This window comes from Bubalus bubalis, chromosome 21, assembly GCF_019923935.1.
Source record: "Bubalus bubalis isolate 160015118507 breed Murrah chromosome 21, NDDB_SH_1, whole genome shotgun sequence".
NCBI classification, from domain to species: domain Eukaryota; kingdom Metazoa; phylum Chordata; class Mammalia; order Artiodactyla; family Bovidae; genus Bubalus; species Bubalus bubalis.
In genome coordinates, this window is record NC_059177.1 from 5,316,865 (window position 1) to 5,344,730 (window position 27,866).

General features: G+C 43.5%; 1 protein-coding gene across 8 annotated transcripts in view; it reads right to left on the bottom strand.

The window, feature by feature from the left end:
• GADL1 (glutamate decarboxylase like 1) overlaps window positions 1-27,866 on the bottom strand; it is a 650,110-nt gene that overhangs the window by 43,331 nt on the left and 578,913 nt on the right. For all 8 annotated transcript variants that reach the window (XM_044934156.2, XM_044934155.2, XM_044934158.2 and 5 more), the window contains one exon: window positions 25,349-25,438. In XM_044934156.2, coding sequence (XP_044790091.2) covers window positions 25,349-25,438 — 90 coding nt within the window. The remainder of the gene's footprint in view (window positions 1-25,348; window positions 25,439-27,866) is intronic.

Sequence of the window (27,866 nt, forward strand, 5' to 3'; positions counted from 1 at the left end):
TTGATCCGCATACAGGTTTCTCAGGAGTCAGGTAAGGTGGTCTGGTATTTCTATCTCTTGAAGAATTTTCCAGTTTTTTATGATCCACACAGTCAAAGGCTTTAGCATAGTCAATGAAGCAGAAGTAAATGTTTTTCTGGAATTCCTTTGCTTTCTCCATGATCCAATAAATGTTGGCAGTTTGATATCTGATTCCTCTGCCTCTTTGAAACCCAGCTTGTCCAACTGGAAGTTCTTGGTTCATGTGCTCCTGTAGCCTAGCTTGAAGGATTTTGAGTGTAACCTTACTAGCAAGTGAAATGAGCACAATTGAGCAGTAGTTTGAACATTCTTTGGCATAGCTCTTCTTTAGGATTGGATGACCTTTTCCAATCCTGAGGCTACTGCTAAGTTTTCCAAATTTGCCGACATACTGAGTGCAGCACTTTCACAGCATCATCTTTCAGGATTTTAAATAGCTCAGCTGGAATTCCATCACCTCCACTAGCTTTGTTCATAGTGATGCTTCCTAAGGCCCACTTGACTTCACACTCCAGGATGTCTGGCTCTTAGGTGAATGATCACACCATTGTGGCTACCCAGTTCATTAAGACCTTATTATTATTTTTTTTTTTGTATAGTTCTTCTGTGTATTCTTGCCACACATTATTTGTCTCTTCTGCTTCTGTTATGTCCTTACTATTTCTGTCCTTTATCGTGCCCATCCTTGAATGAGATGTTCCCTTGATATCTCCATTAACGAGAAATTCTTTCCCCACACACTAACACTGAGCTCATCCAACAAAACCAAAGACCACAGATGTTACAGGATAACTGGTTAGTCCCCCTCCTGATCAATATTTAAATCCACCATCCTAACCTCACATTTACCTGAAGGACGGGGCCTCCAGTCAGCCTCACTAACATGTGTGTAATCATATGAGGAAACCGATATGAATCTAGTAGCCCAAAATGAACTACCACAAAAAATAAACGTTGACAATCTCATTTGATTCGTAACTATTAAACTTGGAAGGCATGGATTTCTAGGTAAACTTTAGCTAATTATCATAAACTGCAAGAAAACAGGCGAGTCTACTTGACCCCTTAACTCACTTATGAGCTGACTCAGTAGCTTAGTTTTAGCAGCCTCTGCAAAAATAGGTAACAAGAAACTTGACTAAAGGGCATCATCTGTTGGCTAGGAGCACACTAAGAGTCATGGCCATGCACAAGATTTTCCCGAGGGTGCTTAGGGCCACTTGCATCACAAATTTTATCCTATGTCTTCAACCTTCAAGTGATAAACTCAACTAGTGACACAACCTCCTGTAAAAAAAAGTGTACCTGATAGATATGTGGTCTCTAGATGATTAAAAGCTCTTTTAATAAAAAGTGAAATGGAAATGTATTAGTTTGCCTTTGACATGTGATTCCATCCTTTTAACTTCCTCCATGGGTCACGAGTCCAGTGTGTGGGGGGGGTGGGGGGGCAGCAAGCCCACCATTTAGTTTTATTTAAAAAAAATTTACTTATTTGGCTGTGCCAGGTCTTACTTGCAGCATGTGGGATTAGTTTCCTGACTAGGGATCATATTCGGGCCCTTTGCATTGGGAGCTTGGAGTCTGAGCCACTGAACCACCAAAGAAGTCCCTATTGTTCCAAGATATAAAAAAACAGTGCTATACACAAGCGTGCAAACTATAATCTTAAACAACAAATGAAATGAAAGCTATCAAGTAATATCACCATGGGCTTTCCAGGTGGTGCTAATGGTAAAGAACTTGCCTGCCAATGCAAGAGATGTAAGAGACATGGGTTCGATCCCTGGGTGGGGAAGATCCCTTGGAGGAGGGCATGGCAACCCACTGCAGTATTCTTGCCTGGAGAATCCCATGGACAGTGGGGCCTGGTGGGCTACAGTCCATGGGGTCACAAAGAGTCAGACACGACTGAAACGACTTAGCACGCAGCAGTATCACCTTATGGATTCCTTCAGAAAAGAAAAGTGGAGTCTGTTGTGATTGCCTTTTGAAAGTCATGATGCAGTGGTGATGATAAACATTATGAAACCTAAATCCTAAAGGGATTCAGAAAGAGGGAGCATCACAGGATGCTGCTAACGAACTTCTGAAGCCACAGGAGCCTGGGAGCATCAGGAGTGTGGAGTCCAGCTTCTCCAGCTAAGCTGGCAGATGGTAAAGCATATATTACCTCAATGGCTAAAGATTTAAGCTTCATGGAGTGGAAGATATTTGACTGTAAAGGAGCCAAGAATACAAAATTAGAAGGAAAAAACTGCCTGCGAAATTATACTGCAGATATAAATCCTCAACTGCCCCAGAGCCCCCGTTTTTTAAAAGCCGTGGTTGACAGAACAAATTAAGTAGTGAGATGTTTACCACGGCTAACAGAGATAAACCGGGGTGTGTGAAAGATGTAATTACCCGGCATGTTTTCCTAAAAATGAATCGTAACTCTGGGCCATGGGAGCACTGGTTTATTTTCCTCTTTTTCTTCCTTTCTGAAAAATCAGCTCAGGTGCTTGGGAAAACTTTTAAAATTTTTCTTTAGAAACTAAAAAGATGGTCAAATACTGAAAAAACGCTGAGCCTTTCCCTGAGAAAGCATGACAGCCTCTCTGAAGAAGATTTCCTAAGTGAAGACTATAATTTGGGCTAGCAAGAAATCCAGAGGACTCACATTACTACCAAGTTCCCTTCCTGTAAATTATATCACAACTAGTTATGTCTTGTATGTAACAGGAGTAATTATTTATTGACTGGGAGGTAAAAACAGAGATGTTTATATTACGAAACTATAAACCTGATTTATTAAAGAAATTGGAGTTTGTTTTTTTTTGTATTATTAAATAGCAGCATTAAAAGAGGACAGTTCCAATCTAGTTCTTGAAAAAAGAGAACCACTGTAATAAAGTTTTCTATATGGTGAAATGCTTAAAAAGTCACATTTTCTTTAAGCCAATACTGGAGTAAATAGAAAGATGATTAGTCACACATTAAAACATATATTAAACTAAACCCTTTGTGAAGATTCTTCCTATCTGTAGGGCCTTTCGTGAGCCTCTCCTAGAAGGGTTACCTTCTTTGCAATACTGTTAAGACAGAAAATTCTCAGGGTCTTTGTTAGGGTGTGCCTTTGGAGAAACTATATATTTGCTGAATGATGATAAAATTATAGTTACTTATATGTCTGTCTGTATATTTAAGAAAGTGAAAGTCTCTCAGTCGTGTTCGACTCTTTGTGACCCCATGGACTATACAGTCCATGGAATTCTCCAAGCCAAAATACTGGAGTGGATAGCTGTTCCCTTCTCCAGGGGATCTTCCAAACCCAGGGATTGAACTCAGGTCTCCCGCATTGCAGGTGGATTCTTTACCAGCTGAGCCACCAGGGAAGCCCCTGTATATTTATATATATTAATATATATATATTTTATACATATGCACATATACATGTATATATGGTATATACTTATATACACTAATGTAATGTTAGTTATTTCTTCATCTGTATGTTATATAGTATATACACATATGTATACACATACATACACATGTATAAACACATGTAAACATATATGTATATATAGTTCATTTATATAATATATTTATATTATAGTATATTAATATATATATAGTATATTTATGTGTTGCCTGTATCTCCCATTAGACCTTAAGCTGAGAACAGTGCCCAACATATGGGAAATGCTCACTAAGCATTTATTAAATGAGTGAATAAAATAAAAGCTGAATGTCCAGAAACATGTTATGATAGAAAGTGATTTAAACATGTACAAAAGTACCCTCTCTTTTCCTCCTAAAGAAAGTGTGAGGTGCTCATCTGTATACTCAACCTTCATCCGGGAAACCCCGAGTCAGCCTTATGGGGCAGTGCCCCGGGACGCCCCGCACCACCGCCTGGGTAGGGTGAAGACCCGGCGGCAGACCCGTGCCGTGCAGGGGGCGCTCACCGAACCTGAGGAGCTGCACAGGATGCCTGGGCGGCGCGGAGCCGGCAGAAGCAGCGACAAAATCACTCATGCTCTCTGGACACACACGATCTAGCCACATCAAGAGCACTGCTTGCCCCCTAATCATCTTCTCACGTGCCAGGAACACAACACGAGCATGGTTACAGTTAAGAACCAAATGTAGGTCCCAGCTCCATCTCAGCTCCACTGAGTTATCTACCTCATGAACAAATCTGGACCTCAATTTCTTCATACGGAAGATGGGGAATGATCATCAGAATTAAACTGACTTTACAGGATTCTTAGGCAAGTTGGGTGAGACTGGATGTGGAAACACTTGCCAAGCCACAGAACATACTCGGCTCGGCTGTACACGGTTATAAAGAAAACGGTCTGTGTGGCAGAATGCTAATTTTCTATCCCTCCGCCACGCTTTGCAGTGTGACTTTTAAGTCCTCATCAGCTGTGGTGGCATCTATTCCTCCACTATACTGCCTCTGTAATCTGGCTGGCTTCGCAGTTTGCTCTGGTCTATAAAAAACCAGCAGAGGATGGTGTGCCAGTACTGATGCCAAGAAGTCTTGCAAACTTTCATCTGTGCTCTTAGAACCCTACCGCCCCCGGAACAACGTGCCCAGAACAGCCTGGTGAGGATTAGCATTGCTGGGAGGTGAGCTCAGTTGTCCCTGCTGAGGCCGTTCCTGGTTCAGCAAACACAGCCATGGTGAGCAGAACCACACAGACCATCTGACAATTCATCAGGACTGAGAACAGCTTCCTGTTCAAAACCACTGGGTTTGGGGGTAGTCTGCTGTGTGGCCATCACGAACTGACCCAGCATCACAGCTTCCCACCAGAGCCCTTGGGGACATGTCCAGAGCAGAGGGCTTGCGTGGTCAGAAACTGGGAGAGTCAGTGGCAACTGAACGGGACAGCTCTCCCCTTCAGCTCCCTTCAGCATTTCCCGGGTGGCTTCAACCAGTTTCTGGCTGACCTCAGGACTAAGGCTGAGAGCTTCTGACCTCAGCAGAAAGCCTGCCCTGAGTTCCCAAGACACCATGAGAGCAGCTGTGGTTTTGCTTCCAAGACGCGATCTAAAAGCCAAGTAAGAAATGGCCTCCTGGATCTCAGCCCTCTTGAAGTATGCTGTCTTAGTAAAGAGCCAAAGATGCAGGCGGGTCTCTTTTTAAATATAGCTTCTGAAATCAACCTGCTCAGACTGACATTTAAAAATCAGCTGATAAAGGAAGGGAGGAAGGGCCTAGTTGACAAAAATGGAGAAGGGAGAAGACCAGAGGCTAGAACATCATAAGCCTGTAAAAACCATAAATGCTCAGGACAATCTGCACTGGGGAATAGAAAGGTACTTAAGAAATAAGGGAAGAGTAAAAGCCATTTAGTCTTCTTGATGAGCAGCTGTGTCTTCACTCACAGACGTCTGGCCACCATAGCCACAGATAACATGATGCCCTTTGTGAATATTGTGAGGATAATCACAGGCCCAGGGATTAACATTTCTCTGTATTTCTATCTTACTGTTAGTGTTTTGTTTATTTCCCAGGACTTAACTCTCCCACAGAGTGTATATAAGCCTGGGATGAGGGCCCAGGACTCCAGTCATCCAAATATGTCTCAGGATTAATAGATTAGGTTCACAAATCTATGAGGACTTGAAGGAATTCTACAATGCCTACAAATATCTCCCCACCCTGGCTTGAAGGGTTTTCTTTTTATATTGTAACTTCTGGATACCCAGGCTTGCCTCTTTCTTCTTAATTATCAAAATATACCAGCAGCAAAGCTATTCAAACTACCAGTAAGCCAGCAAAAACAGAAAAAGCCACTGAGCTTAAAATGAGAAGGCCAGGGACCTATCACCAACAACTGCAGGTAACATTTACCAAGTCCTTTATGAGGCACTGAGGAAGCCCAGGTGGCTCAGCAGTAAAGAATCCACCTGCAATGCAGGAGACATGGGTTTAATCCCTAAAGATTCCCTGGAGTAGGAAATAGCAACCCACTCCAGTATCTTGCTGGGAAAACCCCATGGACAGAGGAACCTGGTGGGTTATAGTCCATGGGGTCGCAGAGAGTCAGACGCAACTGAACACCAGCACATACGAGGTTCTGAGGACCACCTGTTCATCCATTATCTCAAAATTGTCTTCTCAACAATTCCATGAGTCAGCATTATTAAGCCCACTTTACAAATGAGACTTGGCAAGATGCAGTGGCTTGTCCCAAAGTCTCATAGCTCATTACTGGCTGAACCAAGAGCAAAGCTGAGTCTGAAGATGACACCAAAGCACTTCCCTCCCAACAACCACTTGAACCTCAAGCTTTGACTCCAGCCAAAATTCTTTGCATTTTAAAGTAATGCTTATTCAACATGTTACAAACTGTCAAGCGTTGTCAGCTGCCTGCACCAAACGTTTCATCTTCCCTAGTGCAGCCCTTTCCTTGGCCGAACTTGGTCCAGCTGCCTGCAGAGTCCCTTCTGGCTGATGATTTTCCTCGGGGACCCCTCTTTGCAGCCTCTTCCAGATCTGCCTTTTGCCTGAGCTTCACTACCTACACTTTGCCCTTTGTTCGTTTTGCTTCCTTCCTTTTTCTGAGAGCCATGGTGCCTGGACTTAAGAACTTTAGGGTTAGACTAGCTCTGTTGCTAACTAAGAGACTAATCAACATGTGATGTCCCACATATAACTTACCTACTCTGAGGGTAACAATAGAATCTACTTCATAGAAAAGACTAAAATAAATAGGGCCCCAAACAACTCTCAACAAATTTAAGAGGACAGAAATTATTTCAAGTATGTGTTCTGGTCACAACTGCATGAGACTAGAAATTCATCACAGAAAGAAAAAGGAGAAGGAAGCAATTACATGAAGACGGAGCAGCATGTCACTAAAAAACTGTGGGTCAACAATGAAATCAAAAGAAATTTAAAAATACTTTGAGACAAATGACAATGAAAACACAACCATACATAGCAAAAACAAGCCAAGAGGGAAGTTTATGGTGATACAGGCCTTCCTTAAGAAACAAGTCTCAAATAAACAACCTAACCTACCACCTAAAAGAGTTAGAAAAAGAACAAAAAAACCCCTAAAGTCAGCAGAAGGAAGGAAATAATAAAGATCAGAGCTCAGGTTTTATTGATTTTTTTTTCTATTGTTTTTTAATCTGTATTTTATTTATTTCCTCTCTGATCTTTCTTATTAAAGATAAAAAAGTGTAAAAGCTCAAAAAACGTTATGGAAAAATAAATACAGGACTTCTATGAACATGTAGATCTGGTGGGAGAAGTCAAACATAGATTCTAGATTCTCATTTCTAAGAAAAAGATCTCCATGGTGACTCCATTCGAGAGGACTCCATTGGAAGTCCATAAAGCAAGCCTTCTTTATATTTGTGTGCTGCTTTACAAATTATGAAGTACTTCAATAAACAGAATGCTATGTTATCTTTGCTACAGGCACCACTTTCTAAGACCTGGTGCCAATGGCACCCTCTCAGCGACGTCTTCCTTGAACTTCCTGTAGAAGACATTCAGGATTCATTCAGCATCACCCAACCCCCTTCTCAATAAAGTCCACTCCTATACTGGAGATGCTGGTACATTTCCGAGACTTCCTTGCAGCCAGGGTGTCTGGTGTGACTGCCAATCAGAGGCACGTGTATAAGCCATCATTTCAGAACTGACTGGGAGAAGAGGCATAATGGTAGGGGTCCACTTTTGCTGGGAAGCTCACGGTGGGACAACTGGTTCTGGTGTTGGCATGTCTCATGGCAGACTCACAATTAAACAGGCCACTCCAGGCTCAGGCAGGAGCAGCAGTACCCTGCGTGGCCCAGTTCTGGGGCAGCACTTTGAAACGTGTCTTTTCAGCCCTTCGATGATTATGTAAGTCTTTAATTTCCTAGAAATCCCTTTCTTCTTAAATTAGCCCCAGCGTGCTCTATTTTCGATACTTGGTCTCTAAGCAGTTACTTAGAAGAGGAATTCTTCCTGACTGCCTTTTCATACACATTGCACTTTGTTCCTGCCCATAATTCTTGTGACATTTGACTTTTCATTACAGTAACTTTTTAAAATAGATAACTGTCTCTCCTTCCAGTTGAAGGCTGCTTGATAGAAGACATCATGTTCATTTTTGATTTTCCCCACAATGCTCAGAACAATGCATGTGCTGAATGGAATGCAGACAGGTTTCCACAGCAGCACTGTGACTGGCAAAGGACTGATTTTGAATTATCGCTAGGTTTTATTATTCCATGTCTGGGCTCTTTATTAAATCATGCCTAAACGCAAGACTTCAAAGTGGCCATCTTTATTTGTGGTTGGTTAGGTAACTCTTCAGAAATATTTCTTCTGACTGCCTCTCTTCTAAAGAAGTCATATATTGATTTTGGCCATATGGCTTGATTTGCCCTCACGCTGGGGCGGGACATCTCTCCACATCTTTTCCTGTTGGGTTCACTTATGTGATTTTCTTTGGCCAATCATCTGTTAGCAGACAAGCTATGATGGAGACTCTTGAAAAGCTCTTATGTAGCAGGTTTGGGCCCGTAGGTCTCTGCCATTGTCCTAACAGCATGCCCAGAGAGTCCACTGGCTCGAGGAGGAGGATACGGGACCCGTGGAGCAGAAAGCTCCCCACAAGAGTCCAGTCTAAATCGTTCCGCCTCCCCCGCTCATCTGTTTACTGTTGCCGATCCCTGAGGCTTGGGACTGGTGGTTACACGGTGCGGTTGCAACAATAATCACATTCCCGGAGAGGCGAAGACGGAAACTCTCCCTTTCAAAGAAGACTGGGTGTGTTAGAAAGAGAAGGTGCCTCCTGAAGTTTAATGCCTTCCTCAAACACTTTCCTTCTTCCACCCCCCGCCTTCGCTCAGCTCCTTCGTCTCCACACAACACACTCTGCCGTGTGTGTTGGGGCTGCTCTCTGCCCTGCCTGCCTCCGCCTCCCGCGCTCCTCAGTAGATTGTGGATTCTCTTCACTGAGTCCTCGTCTTTCCTCTCTCTGTCATTTCCCAGGACTTGTGTCACTCTCTGTGGAGAATGCCCAGACGCTAGCCCCTGTTCCTGAGTTGTCCTTAAGTCACACCCACTGAGTTCCAGGTGCCCAGAGCCTCTCTGCGGCTGGCATTATCCCAGACCATGCCCAGCAACTTCTTCTAACTCATTCTTCTGTCTCCTCTTGCTTTGACTGACCATCTTCCAGGTCACCCAACTGCAAAAACCTCAGGATTCAACAGTTCTCTTCCTGTCACCAGGCACCTGCCAAATACCTTGCAGGTGAACTGATGTGGCTTTCAGAAGCATGCAGAGGGAGTTACTTAGGTTCATGGAGAACACTCTTTAGAAGCGGAGTGACTGTGGCAATGTGACTTTGCCATGAATGTGTTCCCTAATTTCAGGATTTTTACTGTACACACTTTCCTTGAACAGGGGGCAGGTGGTGAAGGACAAAAGACAGAGCCTCACCTGTAAAAAGACTGCGGGAACCAGTGAGGGTTTTGGTGGGAGAGAAAGGGCATAGGGAGACCATGGCCATGCACACGTTGATTTTCAAAATTAAAGGCTGATATCCTGTACTGTCTTATTCAAAAATCAATGACTGGAACTTTCTTGGTGGTCTAGTGGTTGAGAATCTGCCTGCCAATGCTGGGGACATGGGTTCAATCCCTGGTCCAGGAAAATCTCACATGTCATACAGCAATTAAGCCCATTGCTACAACTACTGAAGCCCATGCTCAGAGACGCCACCACAATGAGAGAAGCTCAGAGAGGCTTCTCTTCCGACAGAAGCCTGTACATCACAATATGGAGCAACCCCCACTGGCCACAACTAGCGAGAATCCACACACAGCAGTGAAGACCCAGCACATTCAAAAATAGCAAAATAAACAAGTAAATAAAACTTTAAAAATAACTATAAAAATCAATGGCTAATAAAAATGTACACAATATTAACTCAGGCTGACAAAATAGGGATTAAAATTTACCATGTGGAACACAGCTCATAAAAATTTTGCAACTACATTTTTTTTTCTTTTGCCATTCTAAAAGGCATTCTAAAAATACTCTCAGTTTTTAGATAGGCGTTTAACAAACGACCTCTGAACAGACCCTGGGCATAAACCTCATACTGGATGCTTTATCTACCTTGTCTTATATAATCCCAGCTTTTCTTCCAGTCTGGCTGGCTTTCCATCACACTGTTGCTGAGAGATGTCTGTCACTGGGGAAGGTACTGTCAGAGACAGTGCTGAGAATTCTGGGCACAGCCTCCAGGGGGGAGGCCATGAGAGACTATAATGGCCCCTTACCAACTGCTGAGTTAAAATTGACTCAGAGAATATTTATTTGGTGAATTCTAGGAATGAATAACAACTGTTTCCTGAGTATGTGTGGGGCTTATGAACAAAACAAGTGGCTAAATGCTTCTCCCAGCACCCAATGTCTGCAGCAAACACATTTTCACATCCCATTAACTGCAGAACCTGAGGTTGTATATGTTTATTTTTATTTCGTGGTATATTTTAGCTCCTGTGCTGGCCAAGATGTTTTGTACAGATGGAAATTGGGTAAACTTCCTTCCCTGACTCTCTAGCTGATCCTTGTTCTTCACCTGAAAAAAGCCTCTGAGTCTGGACTAAACTTTATCCAAACTGAAAATATCAGTATTTAGCAGACTGCAGTGATCACAAAGCAGGCTGGGATGAGATTTTCAGAGGTGTATAGGAAGAGAAACAGAGAGAAAATGAATTTAGTGGACCAGCATTAACTCAAAAAATCACTTTGGAATTCTAATTCTACCATACGTAAAATCAAGCACCCAAACACACACCAACTGGGGCCAAACCTAAGGGTGAGTATCTTAAGACAGTGCCGAAATAGTATATCACATCAATGTGTTGTCTTTGGCCTTATATATAAGCAATGTATATATGTGTACACACAGGTACGTGTATGTGGTATTTCAGGAAGATGGGGCCATGGATGTGGTGAGATTCTAGGGAAAGGGGGCACCAGAACTGAGGTACAGAAAGGAGAGCAGAGGCCTTGATCTCGGAGCTCTGGGATCCATAAGGAACTCATGTGGCCTAGACAGGTGAGACATACGGATGTGTAAGGAGGTGAAGCCACGTCTCCAAACACCCCAATGGCCCTGCTCAGGCACCTGCATTTTCTAGAGAAGATGGTGGGAAAGCCTTTAGTTGGATGGAACACAATGATTTGATGTCCATTGAAACATGGCCCGCAGCAGTCTAAGGACAGAGGCTCGGAGAAGAGCCGGTTTTGGAAGCAGAGGGTAGCTGGAGACTTTGGGGCAATAATCTACGCAGGAAAAGAGGAGTGAGGAAATAGGTCTAAAACAGCTTCTGGTTCACCCAGCACCTCAATACAATACCCCTTTGGAAGGCTACAGTCAAAGTTTCCATGTGATTTTTCTGAACTGCCATTACTTGAAAAAATACACAACGTATAGATCTGAGTTCTCTAGTGCAACAAGCTTACCTCCAAAATCAGAGATTAGAAATTTAACAAAAATATTTTTATAAACGGTCTTTTAAACATGCTTCTATTAAAAAGCTAACTGTGCATGTATAAATACATGTATATACACACATTAAAATTATATATAAATATATATTATACACATATATCTGTGTCTGTATATGTATATTCATATGGGTGTTTATGTGTATGAGTGTGTGCGAAGTTGCTCAGTAGTGCCCAACTCTTTACAACTCTATGGACTGTAGCCTGTTAGGCTCCTCTGTCCATTGGACTCTAAAGCAAGAATACTGGAGTGAGTTGCCATGCCCTCCTCCAGGGATCTTCCTGGTCCAGGGATAGAACCCACATCTCCTGTATTGCAGGTGGATTCTTTCTGAGCTACTGGGGAAGCTTCCTTTATATGTATGCTGCTGCTGCTGCTAAGTCACTTCAGTCGTGTCCAACTCTGTGCGACCCCACAGACGGCAGCCTACCAGGCTCCCCCATCCCTGGGATTCTCCAGGCAAGAACACTGGAGTGGGTTGCCATTTCCTTCTCCAATGCATGAAAGTGAAAAGTGAAAGTGAAGTCGCTCAGTCATGTCCAACTCTTAGCAACCCCATGGACTGCAGCCCACCAGGCTCCTCCATCCATGGGATTTTCCAGGCAAGAGTACTGGAGTGGGGTGCCATTGCCTTCTCCGCTTTATATGTATATATACATATAAAATCTTTAGTCAGCTTTTGACCAGAAATTTAAAAATTATGTAACAAAGTTAATATATCTACTAAGTGAAAAAATGTACAAGTATCAGAAAATATCTTTTTTTGAAATGATGTAGAATATGGCAATATAAATTTAGAAAATATGGCTTTGTAATACAAAAGAAACTACCTTTCCATTGATTTTCTTTCTTTGTAACAAAAAGAACCAAAATATCATAAGGTGTTCTCATTATCTAACTTTAAATATCTGAATGGGGCTCTCAGGCCATAAAATGTTTTATTTAATATGAATTTTATGATAATAGCATAGAAAAATTTAATAACAGTATTTTACAAAGATGTTAAGTTAGCATTTTACATAGTGAAGCTATTTTATACTTAAACTTCATACCAAAGCATAAATAAACTGCTTTAAGAAATTTTCAAAATTTAGTTCTCTTAAGTAATAACTGAAGATATGAAAGGGGAGACAATCTCAATAGAATTATAGTATAAGATTTTAGATTCAAGTTATTTTCTTTGTTCAGACTATAAGAAGATATACAGTATTCATCTTGGAAAATAGTTTCCAAAACATGAGCTGATAGATTCTGGTGTTCAGAGTATAATAGAAATCATAACTCAGCTTTGCAAAATTTATGTTAGATTATGCTTACAATGTAATGTATGCCTGTCAGAACAACAGAACTGCAGGACCACTGCATTATAAACTAAAAACCAAGCTGAACCTTTATTTGTAAAAACTGAGGGGTGATTCAGTTTTAATTTTTAAAATCTTTCCTGTTATCCTTCATAAAAACTCAGCCTCTAGTTATAATGATCAACACTGATTAACATTGTATTAGAGAAATTACTCAACAACAGAGATGCACTCCAAGCACCTAGAAGAGAATCTGCAAATGATAGGTGCTCGATACGCTTTTTGAATGAATGGGCAAATTCCAAAGCGAATTCTGACTCCCTGATTGTCTTTTTACACTGAAGCATTGTTAATGTACATGAAAGATGTGAGGAAGACCCAATTCACTACCTACAAGATTCTGGTCCACTATAGTACCACCTGGAAAAGCAGCTCCCTCAGGCTGTCGGCTGAAAGCCTCCATTCTGAGTCAGACAGGAGGCATTACGGTCAACTGAAGCAAGCTCTGGTGCTGCATTTCTAGCATTTGAATTACCCCTGCCCCTCCCCCAAACAGTGGGGTGCTATCATTTTTACGACCTTCTAGATAAAGGGATATTTCCATAGGAAGCAGAGCATGATTCAAAGAGAGATAGTAGGAAAAGTCTGAACTAAAATTAAGAGAGCCATCTGAAGTCACACTTTAAACATTATGACTTCCAAAAAATGTTTTTTTTTGCATTCTGAACTAATGATGATTTGGCTAACAGAACAGAACTAGACAACCACAACACCAGCCTGCTAGATTCACATGGAGACAGAAGATTGGCTTCCTCCGATTCCCAAAATGTCTTCCTTATCAAGCTGCCCTTGTCCTGAGAATCCCCCACACAGATCGTTCGTGAGATGTGATGGTTCCCAGACATTCCTGCATATCAGAAGCCAGATAGAACAGATGATCCCAGAGCTTCACTCTGGACCAACCAAATCAGTTGAGAAGGAGCAGTTACAGATTTTAAAATGTCTATGGGTGAGCTGATGGGCAAGAAAGATAAAAACAACTAATGTCTCTGCTGCTGCTGCTGCTAAGTCACTTCAGTCCGACTCTGTGTGACCCCATAGACAGCGGCCCACCAGGCTCCCCTGTCTCTGGGATTCTCCAGGCAAGAACACTGGAGTGGGTTGCCATTTTCTTCTCCAATGCGTGAAAGGGAAAAGTGAAAGTGAAGTCGCTCAGTCGTGTCCAACTCTAGGAAACCACTATAAGCATGTCAGCTGGTCACCCACAGGGCAACCTATTAGGCCATGTCTCTACTCACCGACTCATTCATTTATTGAGCATCGGTGCATGTCAGCAGCATTGTGAGAAAACACAAAGTAGTAACCACTAGCAACTGCCCTCTTATTGAAGACACCATACGAGTGTAGGTGATCACTAGGACGGGTTCACAAGTGTGCAACATGCAGCTGCAAAGGACCCTGGGTGTGGAAGAGCCTCGTGCTTGCTTTAATGCTCTGCTGTCACTATCTTGAAATTCCTGAAAATTTTGGAACAAAGTTCCAAATTTTTTTGTATTTTGCTTTGGGCTGGGCTCTATACTAGCCTGGCATAAGATATGAAAGCTGGAATATGGCTAACCCCAGTGGGACACTCTGCCACTTTCTTCATCTCCCTTTCCATCAACAGTGTCATCAATACAAATAAGTGAATCTTTGCTGATCACAGGGATTATCAATGCATCTTCCTTCCTTGTGCTAAAATCCATCAGCTATTTCCTCCAACAGGTGACTCCTGATTGCCTGCTCTCCTCTTCCCTGGCTTGTTGCCGTCTTTTCCACTCCCTGCCCCAAATGTTGCTATCTTACAGTAACTGCCAACACAGGGTAGCAAAGACATCACAGGAGTATATGGAAAGGGTGGTAGTGGTGGGTTGGTCGCTAAATCATGTCCGACTCGTGCAACCCATGGACTGTCACCAGCCAAGTATACTGGAGTGGGTTGCCATTCCCTTCTCCAGGGGATCTTCTTCGCCCAGGGATCAAAGCTGCGTCTCCTCCTCTTTACCAACTGAGCCACCAAGGAAGCCCCATATGGAAAGGGTACTCATGCTCAACTAAAGTGCCTGAGCACACTCAGGAAGTGCTCTCAGGGCAAGTTGGGGTTTGACAGCTTAATTGGAGGTTGACTCAGACCGCCAAATTCCCTATGTACTAGGTTGAAAGCTACATTGAGGCTTGGAGAAGACTAGGTTACAGCCGTGTTCCTTCAGAGAAGGAAACAGGTACAGTATCTCTGGAGCCTCCAGGAGGAGATCACACGTGAAGATGGTGAGCAAGAGGCTGAATTAAATCAGATCTCTGCAGGTCCTGAATGATTGTGGACTCTCTCCTCTGGGATGAAGGGAAATCTAAGCAGTGACATGATCAGGGTTGTATTTTAGAAAGTTCACTGTTATAATGGTATTGAAGGTAATCTGGAGGGGGACAAGAAAAAAGACAGGAAGAAAGCGTTTAAGGCTCATATAGCCCTTCAAACATGGGGAAACAGGATTAATAATAATGAAAGGTAGTATTTAATGAACACTGACTCTGAGCCAGACCCTGAACCTGAGTTATGCCAGCCCTATCAAAACCCCTTATGGTATGTGCTTTTTATTATCCCCATGCTATTGAAGGAACAGAGGAGGTAAAGGGACTTAAAGTAGCTTGTCTCTGGTTATACAGCCAGCAGGCAACAAGGGCGTTATTTATTTAACTCCAGATCTGGTGATTTTAAACGCCAATAAAAATCTTAACATGATACTTTTGTAACTAAAAAAAAAAAAAGTTCTACAAGAGGCACACAAAGTTTTAAATATTATATTAAAGACTGTTCTTTTAAAAACATCCAGAAGGGTAGCATTTTAGCAGCCTTGAGAACTCATTATAAAGCAACACCATTTAAAACCTTTTGTTCCTGGAACAAAAACAGAAACACAGATCAATAGAACAGATTGGAAGATCCAGAAATAGAAAAATTGTTTTTTAAAAATGTGACACATGATAACACAAGCTTCCCATAACAAAAAGTGCTAGAAAGAATTATTTAATAAATCAAATTGAAATAACTAGATAATAATTTGAGGAACTGATCAGGTTAGATACATACTTTATACTGTACACAAAAATAGCTTCTGCATGGATTAAGGAGTTAAATACAAATAAAAAAAAAGTTGAATGACAGAAAAACCAGCAGGAGATGGAATAGAATATTTATCAGATTTGGGAAAGAACAGTAACTTCAGCTTTGAAGCAGTGGAATAAATCATGAAGGGAAGGACTGACAGATTTGAATACATAAAAAATTTAAAACTTCTATACAATGAGAAAACAGCAAGACTTAAATAAAAAGGACATTATACTGAGGCATTATTTGCATTCCATCTGACAAAAAGGGCTTTTAAACTCAAACTCTATATACCCTCATTCAAATTTATAAGGAAAACATCAGATCTCCAAATATAAATATGTAATATAAGGAAAAAATAATGGATACACAGAGAAGCACCATAGGTAAAGAAAAAATAGAAAATGGCTCAGTCCACCAACGATGAATACAATGAAAGGAAAACAAACTTAAGATGGGAGCTTTTACCTTCCTAAGTAACATTCCCCCCAAGCAGACAGCACGCAGGGTTGCCGCACTCGGCTGGAAGGCTGAGCACTGGGTGCTTCCTGGTGGCTGCGACCTTCTTAAAACTCAGCATCACAACACACAGCTGGAGTCAGGCTCCAAACCACAGTGATTTCCACAATCAGCAATTACATACTGAGCCCTTTTATCTTCCGGAAATAATAAAAGCAAAAGTGGACTGAGCCTGGAGATGGTCATTCGTTACCGCTCACAAGGGGGAAATGCTGTGAACCACCTGAACATCACAGTTTTGGGGAATGGTTTTATAAACTATGACACACGCTATTAAACAAGGGGAGACGTTTTAAGCTTTTCAGAATTTTAGTCCAAAAGGATGGAGAGAGACAGGTAGCTATCCTGAGAGGGGAACAGTATGAAGAGCAAATCATAAAATGATTGCCTTTAAGGTTATTAGAGCCTGGATGAGCTTACCATTGGAGGGGAGCAATATATTAGAGAAAAAAAGAAGGAGCATGTGAGAAAGAGAGAAAAAAGCAAGGAGAGGAAGGATGGGAGCAGAGGAGAGGAGAGTGTGTGTTGAGAGTGCAGGGGGGGCTGAAGTGCAGACAGCAGACGTCTGCCAAGGTAAGCACAGACGGGAAGACGCAGAGCTACGGGCACATGCTTGAAGCGAAGGCTCATGGGCCAACTTTATCGTTCGAGCATTCCTCACCTAGGTAAGCTGTTCTTGATTTGGCAGAACCCTGTACCCTTGATATCAGCAGTGCTATAATTCTGTAACCTTTTATAACAGTCAGCTTTTAGTGTCACTTCCCAGCTAGGAGAAGGTGATGGCACCCCACACCAGTACTCTTGCCTGGAAAACCCCATGGACAGAGGAGCCCGGTGGGCTGCAGTCCATGGGGTCGTGAAGAGTCAGACACGACTGAGTGACTTCACTTTCACTTTTCACTTTCATGCATTGGAGAAGGAAATGGCAACACACTCCAGTGTTCTTGCCTGGAGGATCCCAGGGACGGGGGAGCCTCGTGGGCTGCCGTTTATGGGGTCACACAGAGTCGGACACGACTGAAGAGACTTAGCAGCAGGCTAGCTAGGAAAGGAAAAATGCACAGAAGTGCCACCAGGGGGCAAGTTTGGTACTGGCAAAGGGACTTCAAACAGAACATGCAAAAAAATATATATATCTATTTTTCCTTCAGCACGGGGTCCATTTGTTGTTTTCAACAATAGATACTGCATCAAGTCCAGAGCAATTTCCTTAATGGGTGTGTAGTGGGTATGAATTTCGCTCAGGTGTACAAGAAATGTCACAGTGCTTTACATCCTTTAAATAAAATGAAATCCAACCTCAAGCCGTCATCCTACTAGTTCAGGTTAAAGGTCAATTCAGCCATCATCATGGCTCCCGCAGCCTCACAGGGTCCAGCAGAGATTCTTGGGGGAGTCTCAGTCAGGGCTAACATTTGGCCTTTGGTTCAGTATGTGAAAGGCTTATGGTTTGAACCAACATGATCCCTTGATAGGCTGTGACTTTTTAGGAATGGGCAGACAGCCACCTGAAACACACACACACACGCACCTCCTTAGAGCACTCAGCGGAGGGAAGCTGGGGATCAAGGCATCCTTCTCTGCAGAGCCCTTATCTCCAGCATGCCATGCCCCCCTCTGCTCCTCTTCACTGTGCCTGCCACTGCCTCTACACTCTTCACCTTCTTCTGTGCGTTTTGTCTCTGGCCAGCTGAGGCTTGCAGAAAATCTAGGAAGACAGACCTCTTCAAAACTACAGAAGCCTCAGGAGAAGCGTGGAGTCCAGAGGCCAGGTCTAGTCCTCAGGACAGGGAAGGTTGAAAACACAATAGCAGCAAAGACACCTGTACCCTAAGCGTGCTGCCACAACTGCCCACAAGACCACAGTTCTTAAACACCCTGCTCACAAGCCCGACAGCATGGGACAGTGAGTTTTCTTTTTCTGGCAGATGACACAGAACTCAGATATCCCTCAGAGCTGATGGCAGGCTGGGACTGCCCTGGGGGAACAAAGACAAGGGCAGGGCACATCCTCATCTCAAGGAGCTTCCGGTGACACACACACGGAAACATGGGATCGGGTACTAGTGGATTTAGGGAAGAGTTGCAAGCTAAGTGAAGTGAAGTCGCTCAGTTGTGCCCGACTTTTCACTTTCTTTCACTTTGCAAGCTAAAAGCCTGAAGGCCAGATCCCGCTGGCCTTAACACATTTTCCGTTTGCCAACATTTACACATTTAAAAGCAAAGGCCAGTTTACATAAGTTTCTATAAATCTAGAATCTCTTTAAAAAATAAGGAGGCCTGGAAAGCCAGGTCTGTGTGCCCACATGGCAGCCATCCCTAGGGACTGAGCGGAGGCTGCTCCGGGTGCCTGGAACCAGCACTCCCCGCCAGGTGGCCACAGCCTCGCCACTCCCCGCAGGGCCATGCCCGGTCCGCCACTCCCTGCGGGGCCATGCCCCGTCTGCCACTCCCTGTAGGGCCATGCCCCGTCTGCTTCCTTCCTGTGTCTGCTGGCTCACCGCTACAGGTGTTAGGTTTGCAACTCCTGACTGAGTGGACTAAATACAATTATACTCAGGACACAGTGGTAAGTGCTCCATGAAACTAACAGCTTCTTCAGTTCTTCAGGGCTCAGTGTGATGGATCTGGAGATTCAGAATTATTTCAGACAAGCTTGAAGATCTGAGCAGAGACTAAAGAAACTGCCATGTTTAAGTGATCAACTTGTTTCATCTGTAAATGTTACAGACCAGGCCAGTCATCCTCCCACCATCACACAGAGTATATGTATGACTGTGTGCTTAAGAGCAAACCCGAGGCACGAACAGGGATTCGGGAAATGTGGCTGCGGCTGTGTGCTCTGGTCTCATTTCCCGTTACTGCTATCCTGAGTACCCCATGGATCAGCCAGTCACAAGTGGACAAGTGTGTGCTGGAGTGAGTGAGCTGCCAGAGGCCATGCCCACGGACATTCTTCTCTCAGACACAGTCCTGTCCTGACCTCGGGCCCATGGACTCAGTGCCAGCCTTTAGAGACACTGGCTTCATTTTTCTGAACTTAAATTTTCAAAAGATAATTAAAAACTCAGAACTTCTTGCACAGTCAGTTAGAAAAGTCTAACAAAAACATGAGAAACTCTTAAACATGGGGAGAAAAATAAAGGAAAGAAAAAAATAATTTTTTTTTTTTTTGAGAATATCTAGACTTGTTTGGCTTTCTTGGGGGAGGGGTGTGGTTCAAGTAACAATCTGGGAAAACTCTTCCCTATATGTCTGAAAATAATGCTTAAAGACCAGAAAGCAATGTATGAAATAAATTAACAACACCGTTTTGACAAATATATTTTACATGTTGGAAACTGCTGCTGAATACAAAGGACAACTTATGTGAACCTCCCCTTTATACACACATCCCCAACATGCAGCTGTGTGAACCTTTAACTGCTTGAAACTGTATTGACCTGACAAAGGAGAGCTACTTAGAAAGACCATGAGGAGACAACAGGGAAGAGAGATAGGCATCAAAGCTGCATGACAAAGCACCCACCTCCTCCAGCAGAAGGGGCAGCCAGCCTCCCGGGCTGACTCTGAAGAGGCTGCATGCAAGGGACTAAGAGGCTCCTTGACCCCTGATGACCCAGAAGAAACTGCTTATAACTAACAGAGTATCTGACAGATTGTACAAAATAACATCTTTCCCTGAGAGAATACCTAAGAGAAGAGCATTTTATCCCTGGTCTTCACAGTTTGGGGAAAGAGGATATAGTATCTGTCCCTGATGGCTCAGCATGTAAACCCACCTACCAATGCAGGAGGCACGGGAGACGTAAATTCAATCCCTGGGTCAGGAAAATACCCTGAAGGAGGAAATGGCATCCTGCTCCAGTGTTCTTGCCTGGAAAATTCCATGGACAGAGGAGCCTGGTGGTCTATAGTTCAAAAGGTCCCAAATACTCAGACATGATTGAGCAACTAAGCAGGCACGTAGGCAAGACATAATAGAGTATTTTCAAAACTGACATCCCACCCATCATCAGAAGGACACCATCTCAAGTTACACTTAGAAATATTTTGGGCTTCCCTCATGGCTCAGTTGGTCAAGAATCCAGCTGCAATGCAGGAAACCCTGGTTCGATTCCTGGGTTGGAAAGATCTGCTGGAGAAGGGATAGGCTACCCACTCCAGTATTCTTGGGCTTCCCTTGTGGCTTAGCTGGTAAAGAATCCACCTGCAATACAGGAGACCTGGGTTCGATCCTTGGATTAGGAAGATCCCCTGGAGAAGGGAAAGGCTACCCACTCCAGTATTCTGGCCTGGAGAATTCCATGGACTGTATAGTCCATGGGGTTGCAAAGAGTCGGACATGACTGAGCGACTTTCACTTTCTTTTCAAGACACTTCTATATTAGCTGCTGCTGCTAAGTCGCTTCAGTCGTGTCCAACTCTGTGCGACCCCATAGATGGCAGCCCACCAGGCTCCGCCGTCCCTGGGATTCTCCAGGCAAGAATACTGGAGTGGGTTGCCATTTCTTTCTCCAATGCATGAAAGTGAAAAGTGAAAGCTAAGTTGCTCGGTCATGTCTGACTCTTAGCGACCCCATGGACTGCAGCCCACCAGGCTCCTCCGTCCATGGGATTTTCCAGGCAAGAGTACTGGAGTGGGGTGCCATTGCCTTCTCCCTCATCATGCTATAGTGACTGTTCTATAACTTATCTTTCCAGTTAATAACAAATTATGAATATGTTATTCTGGAACAAAATTTTAATTGTCTATACACTACTAATTTGCATATAAATTGTATTCTATATTTGAACTAATTCCCTATAGCTGAATATTGAAGTTTTGAAAAATGTCTTGCTATTTTAATGCCTGAGGATCAGATATGGAGGCCTTTGGATGCCAAGCGGAATGGACTAGATTGTATCCTGTGGATCAGTCATTCTCAGGGGAATGGTACTACACCTCCAGGGAATATTCTGGGAAGTCAGGCAGATACTTTGGTTTTCTTGATGTTTGGGGGTTGCTACTGGTGTTCAGTCGCTTGGGCACCCAGATGCCAGCTGCCCTGCTGTGTGCAGAGCGGTCCTGAGCCAGAAAGAGCTGCCCCACATCCTGCAGGACTTTCAAATGTCCTGCTGGAAATGCAGGAGCCCAAGAGCCTGATTATGGTTACCAGAACCTGTTTCACAAGCAAATGCAAACTATTCTATGCCCGTTTTAAAAAAACACCAAGTTTTCTACTATCATGTAAATCAAGGGAAAATGTCTTCTTCAATGCTTTACCAAGAATTGTGTGTCTTGTTTGGAAAATTACGGGACCTTCCTCGGTGGCCCAGTGGTTGAGACTGTGCTTCCAGTGCTGCAGGCATGGTTCAATCCCTGATCAGGAAACTAAGATCCCACATGCCGCACAGCACAGCCAAAAATAAAAATGAAAAAAAGAAAAAAGAAAATCATGTCTCTAATATCATCACCCCATTCCTATTATTTGCATCAGCAATAACTTTTAAGAGTCATATTCATAGTGATTCTAAGAGGATATGTAAGGATCTCTTATCACTTCCTCACGTCTTCTAATATTGTTGTGCCAAATGTCTATGTAGTAAAATACATATCTTTAAAGATTATTATTCCTTCATATGACCAGTAATGCCTTCTGCTACCTTTTACAAAATTCCATGTAGGTAGGCCTTATTTTCTATTGGTTTCATCTTCAGAGAATAAAGAGAACATCAACAGAATTTATTATAAACAGTGGTTGGTGGTCAATCGGGTGGAAAGCTATGACTAGAAGAACAAGGAAAGCATTCAGAGGCCTTCAGGAGGAAAATGAGGAGATAAAACAGGGCAGTAGGTATGACTGTGTGGAGAGAAGAAAAAATAAACAGGAGACAGACACCAGAAAAGATGCAAGAACAATCTGCTTGGGGAACTAATGAAGACCTAGAAGGCCACAAAGCCTGAAAAAACAAAACAAAACAAAAAGAAGAGCTCTAATGGAGGAGAGCTTCAAGAGGAGTCTGGAACTCGGTGGGTGCGCAGGGTCAGAGAGGCGCTTTCATAGCAGCAGGAGAGTGTGTTCTCAACAAGCGTCTCACATGTGCACGTGAGCGCACACAGACACGCACACTCTTACACACGGACACACTCAAACTCCAGATTCATTACCAAATAATCTTCCTCCCCTCCTCCTGCCACAGGGAAGACTCCTCACACCATTGATGCTGAACTTGGACAGCTCCGTCTGACACGAGTCTGATGCGGGCGGGCAAAGCCTTATTCGGTTTATTTATTTGTTTGTGATTCTCCAACCAAGATAAACCCCGAAACAAATTTCAAGTGTGCTTTAAGTACACTCCAGGTTATAAATCACACGCTTGCATTCTCATACTACAGTAAGCATGAAATCGCATAGATCATCAATAGATATATACGCCTCCCTGCCTTGCAGAATTCATGCACACACATCCATGCGAAGAGAAAGGCTAAAAGGAAACTAAGGCTGAGCACCCATGATGATTCATCTGCAACATACGTGTTTATGAATCAGAAGAAACCAGAACAATTAGAATCGGATGATACTAGCCTGGGCAAGGGCCCCAAGGTTCTAACTGGCAGAAAAGCGTTTCCAAAATGAAAAGATGGAGATTCACGGATGTTAATCATGAGAGCATAAATGCTGGCAAAAACTGCAGGGAGAAGAGATGGCCCCGATTCATATTCAATTTCCAGTTAAGATTAAAACTGTATTATGTGCTGATTTATCTGATTTTAACTTATATACCCATCTTGATTTCAAATTTTCTGAGATTAGATCATGTAAATATTTCTTTAAACAAAGGAAGAGTGAGGCCATGGTATCCCCAAACATAAAAGGGACTATTTAGTTGTCCTGATCCATGTCCGTGCAATGGTCCATAAAAGATGAACATCACCTTCTCGTGTGCTTTTCTTAACAATCAGAAAGAGAGAAGAATGGCCACCATATTTTTCTCAGCTGTTAGCAATTATCCCCCACATCGCCAAACAATGCCTGATGCATTCCATCAAAGCAAACATCACGATTAAATTCTCACACCATTAAGCTCTTGTTTCTTTTGAGTCACTTCCAGTCTGAAATGTATTCTTTAGTACTTTCTCATTTGCACCGTGTGATGTATGAAAGGCAAGCCAGATCCTGCCTGAAGTGGCCCATGGAAGGCTTGTCTAGGCAAAGGCACAGGTAACTCTGTCCATCTCTCCCTATCTCTGCTACCTGATCGCAGGTTCAAGGAGAGGTAGAGTATTTATATATTGGGTATGTACTGTGCTACCTTGCAGGAGATGAAATGAGCCACAAATAAACAGAAAGTGACCCGAGGCAAAAGAAGATGCTGCAGGTAAGGATCCAGGTGGCTATGGCTTAAAGGTCATGATCGTCCCACCCCCACCTGACTAGGCACAAATCCCAAGCACCTTGCAGTGGGAGACGGGCCTCCATCTGCGCATGCCACTCACCCGCTGCTCTCATCTTGCCCTCCGCCTGCCCCTCACCCCACTGTTGGTCTTCCACCACGCCCTCCTCTCTTGAGCCTCTGTGCCTTCATGCTGTGATTCTTCCTGGAACCCACCTGACCGGCAGCTGCTTACTATTCAAGATTTGGATCTTCTGTCACACACACTAGGGTGATATCCTTTCTCTCTGCCTTATAGGGTTTCTCTCCATCTAGGCACCTATGAGTTCCCTTGTGATGATCTCTTTACTCGTCTGTCTCCTAGAATACGAGATTCCCAGGACGGGGACCAAGTCCCTTACATGTGTATCTCCTGGGCCAGGCATAGTGAGCACCTGATTGGAAAGTTTTCCCTTTTCTTCTAGAGGGCAAGGAGAAGGGGTACCATCTATCGAAGCTGTTAAAACTATCATTGATTTCCCCACTGAGGGCAGAGAGGGGTTTGCAAATAGGAGCTGTTACAGTCAGGCCCATATAGCTAGCTCACTGTGCTGGAGAGGGAGCAGGCAGGGGGTACAGGAATACAGGGCTCCGACGTGACGGGACCCAAGAACTCGCCCTTTACATGATGGGCACAGAGTGCTCAGGGGATGCTCATTCAATTCAATCTGCACTCCGTATATGCAGCGGGAAGGTGGGGTCACGGAAGGTCGTCTTGGGAGACTTCAGAATTCTTGGAAACGTGGGTTAGGAGGAGGATGCTCCTTGGCAGGGCCATGCTGGGGGAGGTGCAGGAGGGACACAAGAAGTCCCCAGCGCCCGAGGCCTCTCCTCACTCTGGACGGCCAGCCCTCCCCAACTGTGTGTGAAGGTTCCCTGCAGCATATTCAGTTCGATGGCAAGCTGACGTTCTTTGCCGGCATCTCTTTCTTTTTTATCACGTTAGTCCCTTGGGCAAGAGATGCAGGGTCTTTGTTGACAGAAAGAACAGAAAGTCTCACATTCATGAAGGGGAGCAGATTTAGACGTTAAGGTTGCCTTCTAGGGAGGTGATGCGCAGTCACAGACAAATTCCAGTGGGGATGAAGAAAGAAGCCACGCGACGTACGACATCAGCCACTCCAGATCACATGCTCGGAAGTGCACCGATATTAGAACTTCGCATACATTCTACAACCATTTTGCAAACAGCATAATTATTTTGAATTTGTGTGTGTGTGTCAAGTGTGTTGGCTGGTCAAATGTAAACAACGCTTATAACTGTTTGGCATGTGCTTAGCTTTTAATATACTAAGAACCACCTCTCTAGAACTTCAAGACGATCTTGCCAGTCTGGAATTATTTACAGGCTCAATAGATAACAGGCATTGGATCTACTTCTTCAGAAGGAAAGATGTGATGTGCTTTTTACTCACCAAATGAAGTTTTGCCCAGAACTCAGGTCCTTCCTCCATCTGTCTGAGGCTCGGTGGAATGTACCAAAAGCAAATATTGGCATATTCAGGCTGAAGAGGAAGAAAGTTTGAAAGCTGTTAATTAATCTTAGAATGCAGTTCAACTCTAAGCTAGTTTCTCTGAGTCATTGTATGTGTCTTACGTTGGTAACACCAGAATCTGATAGATTAGACATCCATCCTGCCTTACTTTCGGTACAGCTTATTGGGAAATTTTCTTCTCAGTTGGTGTACCCAGAGAGTGCTATTTCCTCTGGATACGGGATGAGCACAAGATCAAGAATAAACACAATTAAGTTAGAAGCTGATTCAACACAGATCTAACTAAGCATTAGTTATAGTGCCTGACACGAAAACACCCAGAGGTGCCCTCATTTGTCCCTCTGGTGTGATCACTCACCTAGAGCCAGACATCCTGGAATGCAAAGTCAAGGGCCTTAGGAAGCATCACTAAGAACAAAGCTAGGGGAGGTGATGGAATTCCAGTTGAGCTATTTTAAACCCTAAAAATGATTCTGTGAAAGTGCTGCACTCAATATGCCAGCAAATTTGGAAAACTCAGCAGTGGCCACAAGACTGGAGAAAGGTCAGTTTTCATTCCAATCCCAAAGAAAGGCAAAGCTGAAGAATGCTCAAACTACTGCACAATTGCACTCATCTCACACGGTAATAAAGTAATACTCAAAATTCTCCAATCCAGGCTTCAGCAAAACGTGAATTGCAATACGAGATAAAATTGCCAACATCTGCTGAATCATCAAAAAAGCAAGAGAGTTCCAGAAAAACATCTGCTTCTGCTTTATTGACTATGCCAAAGCCTTTGACTGTGTGGATCACAATAAACTGTGGAAAATTCTGAAAGAGATGGGAATACCAGACCACCTGACCTGCCTCCTGAGAAACCTGTATGCAGGTCAGGAAGCAACAGTTAGAACTGGACATGGAACAATAGACTGGTTCCAAATAGGAAAAGGAATATGTCAAGGCTGTATATTGTCACCCTGCTTATTTGACTTATATGCAGAGTACATCATGAGAAACGCTGGGCACAGCTGGAATCAAGATTGTGGGGAGAAATATCAATAACCTCAGATATGAAGATGGCACCACCCTTATGGCAGAAAGTGAAGAAGAACTCAAAAGCCTCTTGATGAAAGTGAAAGAGGAGAGTGAAAAAGTTGGCTCAAAGCTCAACATTTAGAAAACTAAAATCATGGCATCCAGTCCCATCACTTCATGGCAAATAGATGGGGAGACAGTGGAAACAGTGGCTGACTTTATTTTTCTGGACTCCAAAATCACTGCAGATGGTGACTGCAACCATGAAATTAAAAGATGCTACTCCTTGGAAGGAAAGTTATGACCAACCTAGACAGCACATTAAAAAGCAGAGACAATACTTTGTCAACAAAGGTCCGTCTAGTCAAGGCTATGGTTTTTCCAGTGGTCATGTATGGATGTGAGAGTTGAACTGTGAAGAAAGCTGAGCGCTGAAGAATTGATACTTCTGAACTGTGGTGTTGGAGAAGACTCTTGAGAGTCCCTTGGACTGCAAGGAGATCCAACCAGTCCATCCTAAAGGAGATCAGTCCTGGGTGTTCATTGGAAGGACTGATGTTGAAGCAGAAACTCCAATACTTTGGCCACCTGATGTGAAGAGCTGACTCATTGGAAAAGACCCTGATGCTGGGAAAGATTGAGGGCAGGAGGAGAAGGGGCCGACAGAGGATGAGATGGTTGGATGGCATCACCGACTCAATGGACATGAGTTTGGGTAAACTCCGGGAACTGGTGATGGACAGGGAGCGTGCTGCGGTTCATGGGTTCGCAAAGAGTCAGACACGACTAAGCGGCTGAACTGAACTGAAAACTGATTATTATCTCCCACATCTCCTTCCAACAACTCCTTCTCTGTTTAAGGTAGCCAAAGTTGTCTTCTATTTCCTCCTATACTTGACAAATGCAAAATCACTGATTACCTGTGAGTTGATAACAGACATACTTGGGCTTTACTTAACCAGCCTTGCTGTGACCCTGATCAATACAGCACCAAAAGAAAAAAAAAAAAGACATCACCTTGACTCCTGACCTTCGAGTATCAGTATCGGGAAGGGTGTAAGTCCACTAGAGACCTTGATCACAGACCACACTTAGCCCCTGGGCTCAGCACCTCCAGAGTGCAATTCAGTGCATCACAGAAATGGCTGAAGAACTGGCATTTTCAGAAGCATTTCAGGGGACTTCCCTGGTGGTTCTGTGGTTAAGAATCCACTTTCCAGTGCAGGGAACATGGGTTCGATCCATGGTCGGAGAGGTCATACATGCCTTAGAGCAGCTAAGCCCGAGCGCTGCAACTACTGGGCCCACACACCACAGCGAAAGAGCCCACGTGCCTCCACTGAGACCTGATGCAGCCAAAGAAATAAATTAGCTAATAAATTAACTTTTAAGGAGAAGCATTTCAGGTGATCTCAAGTGA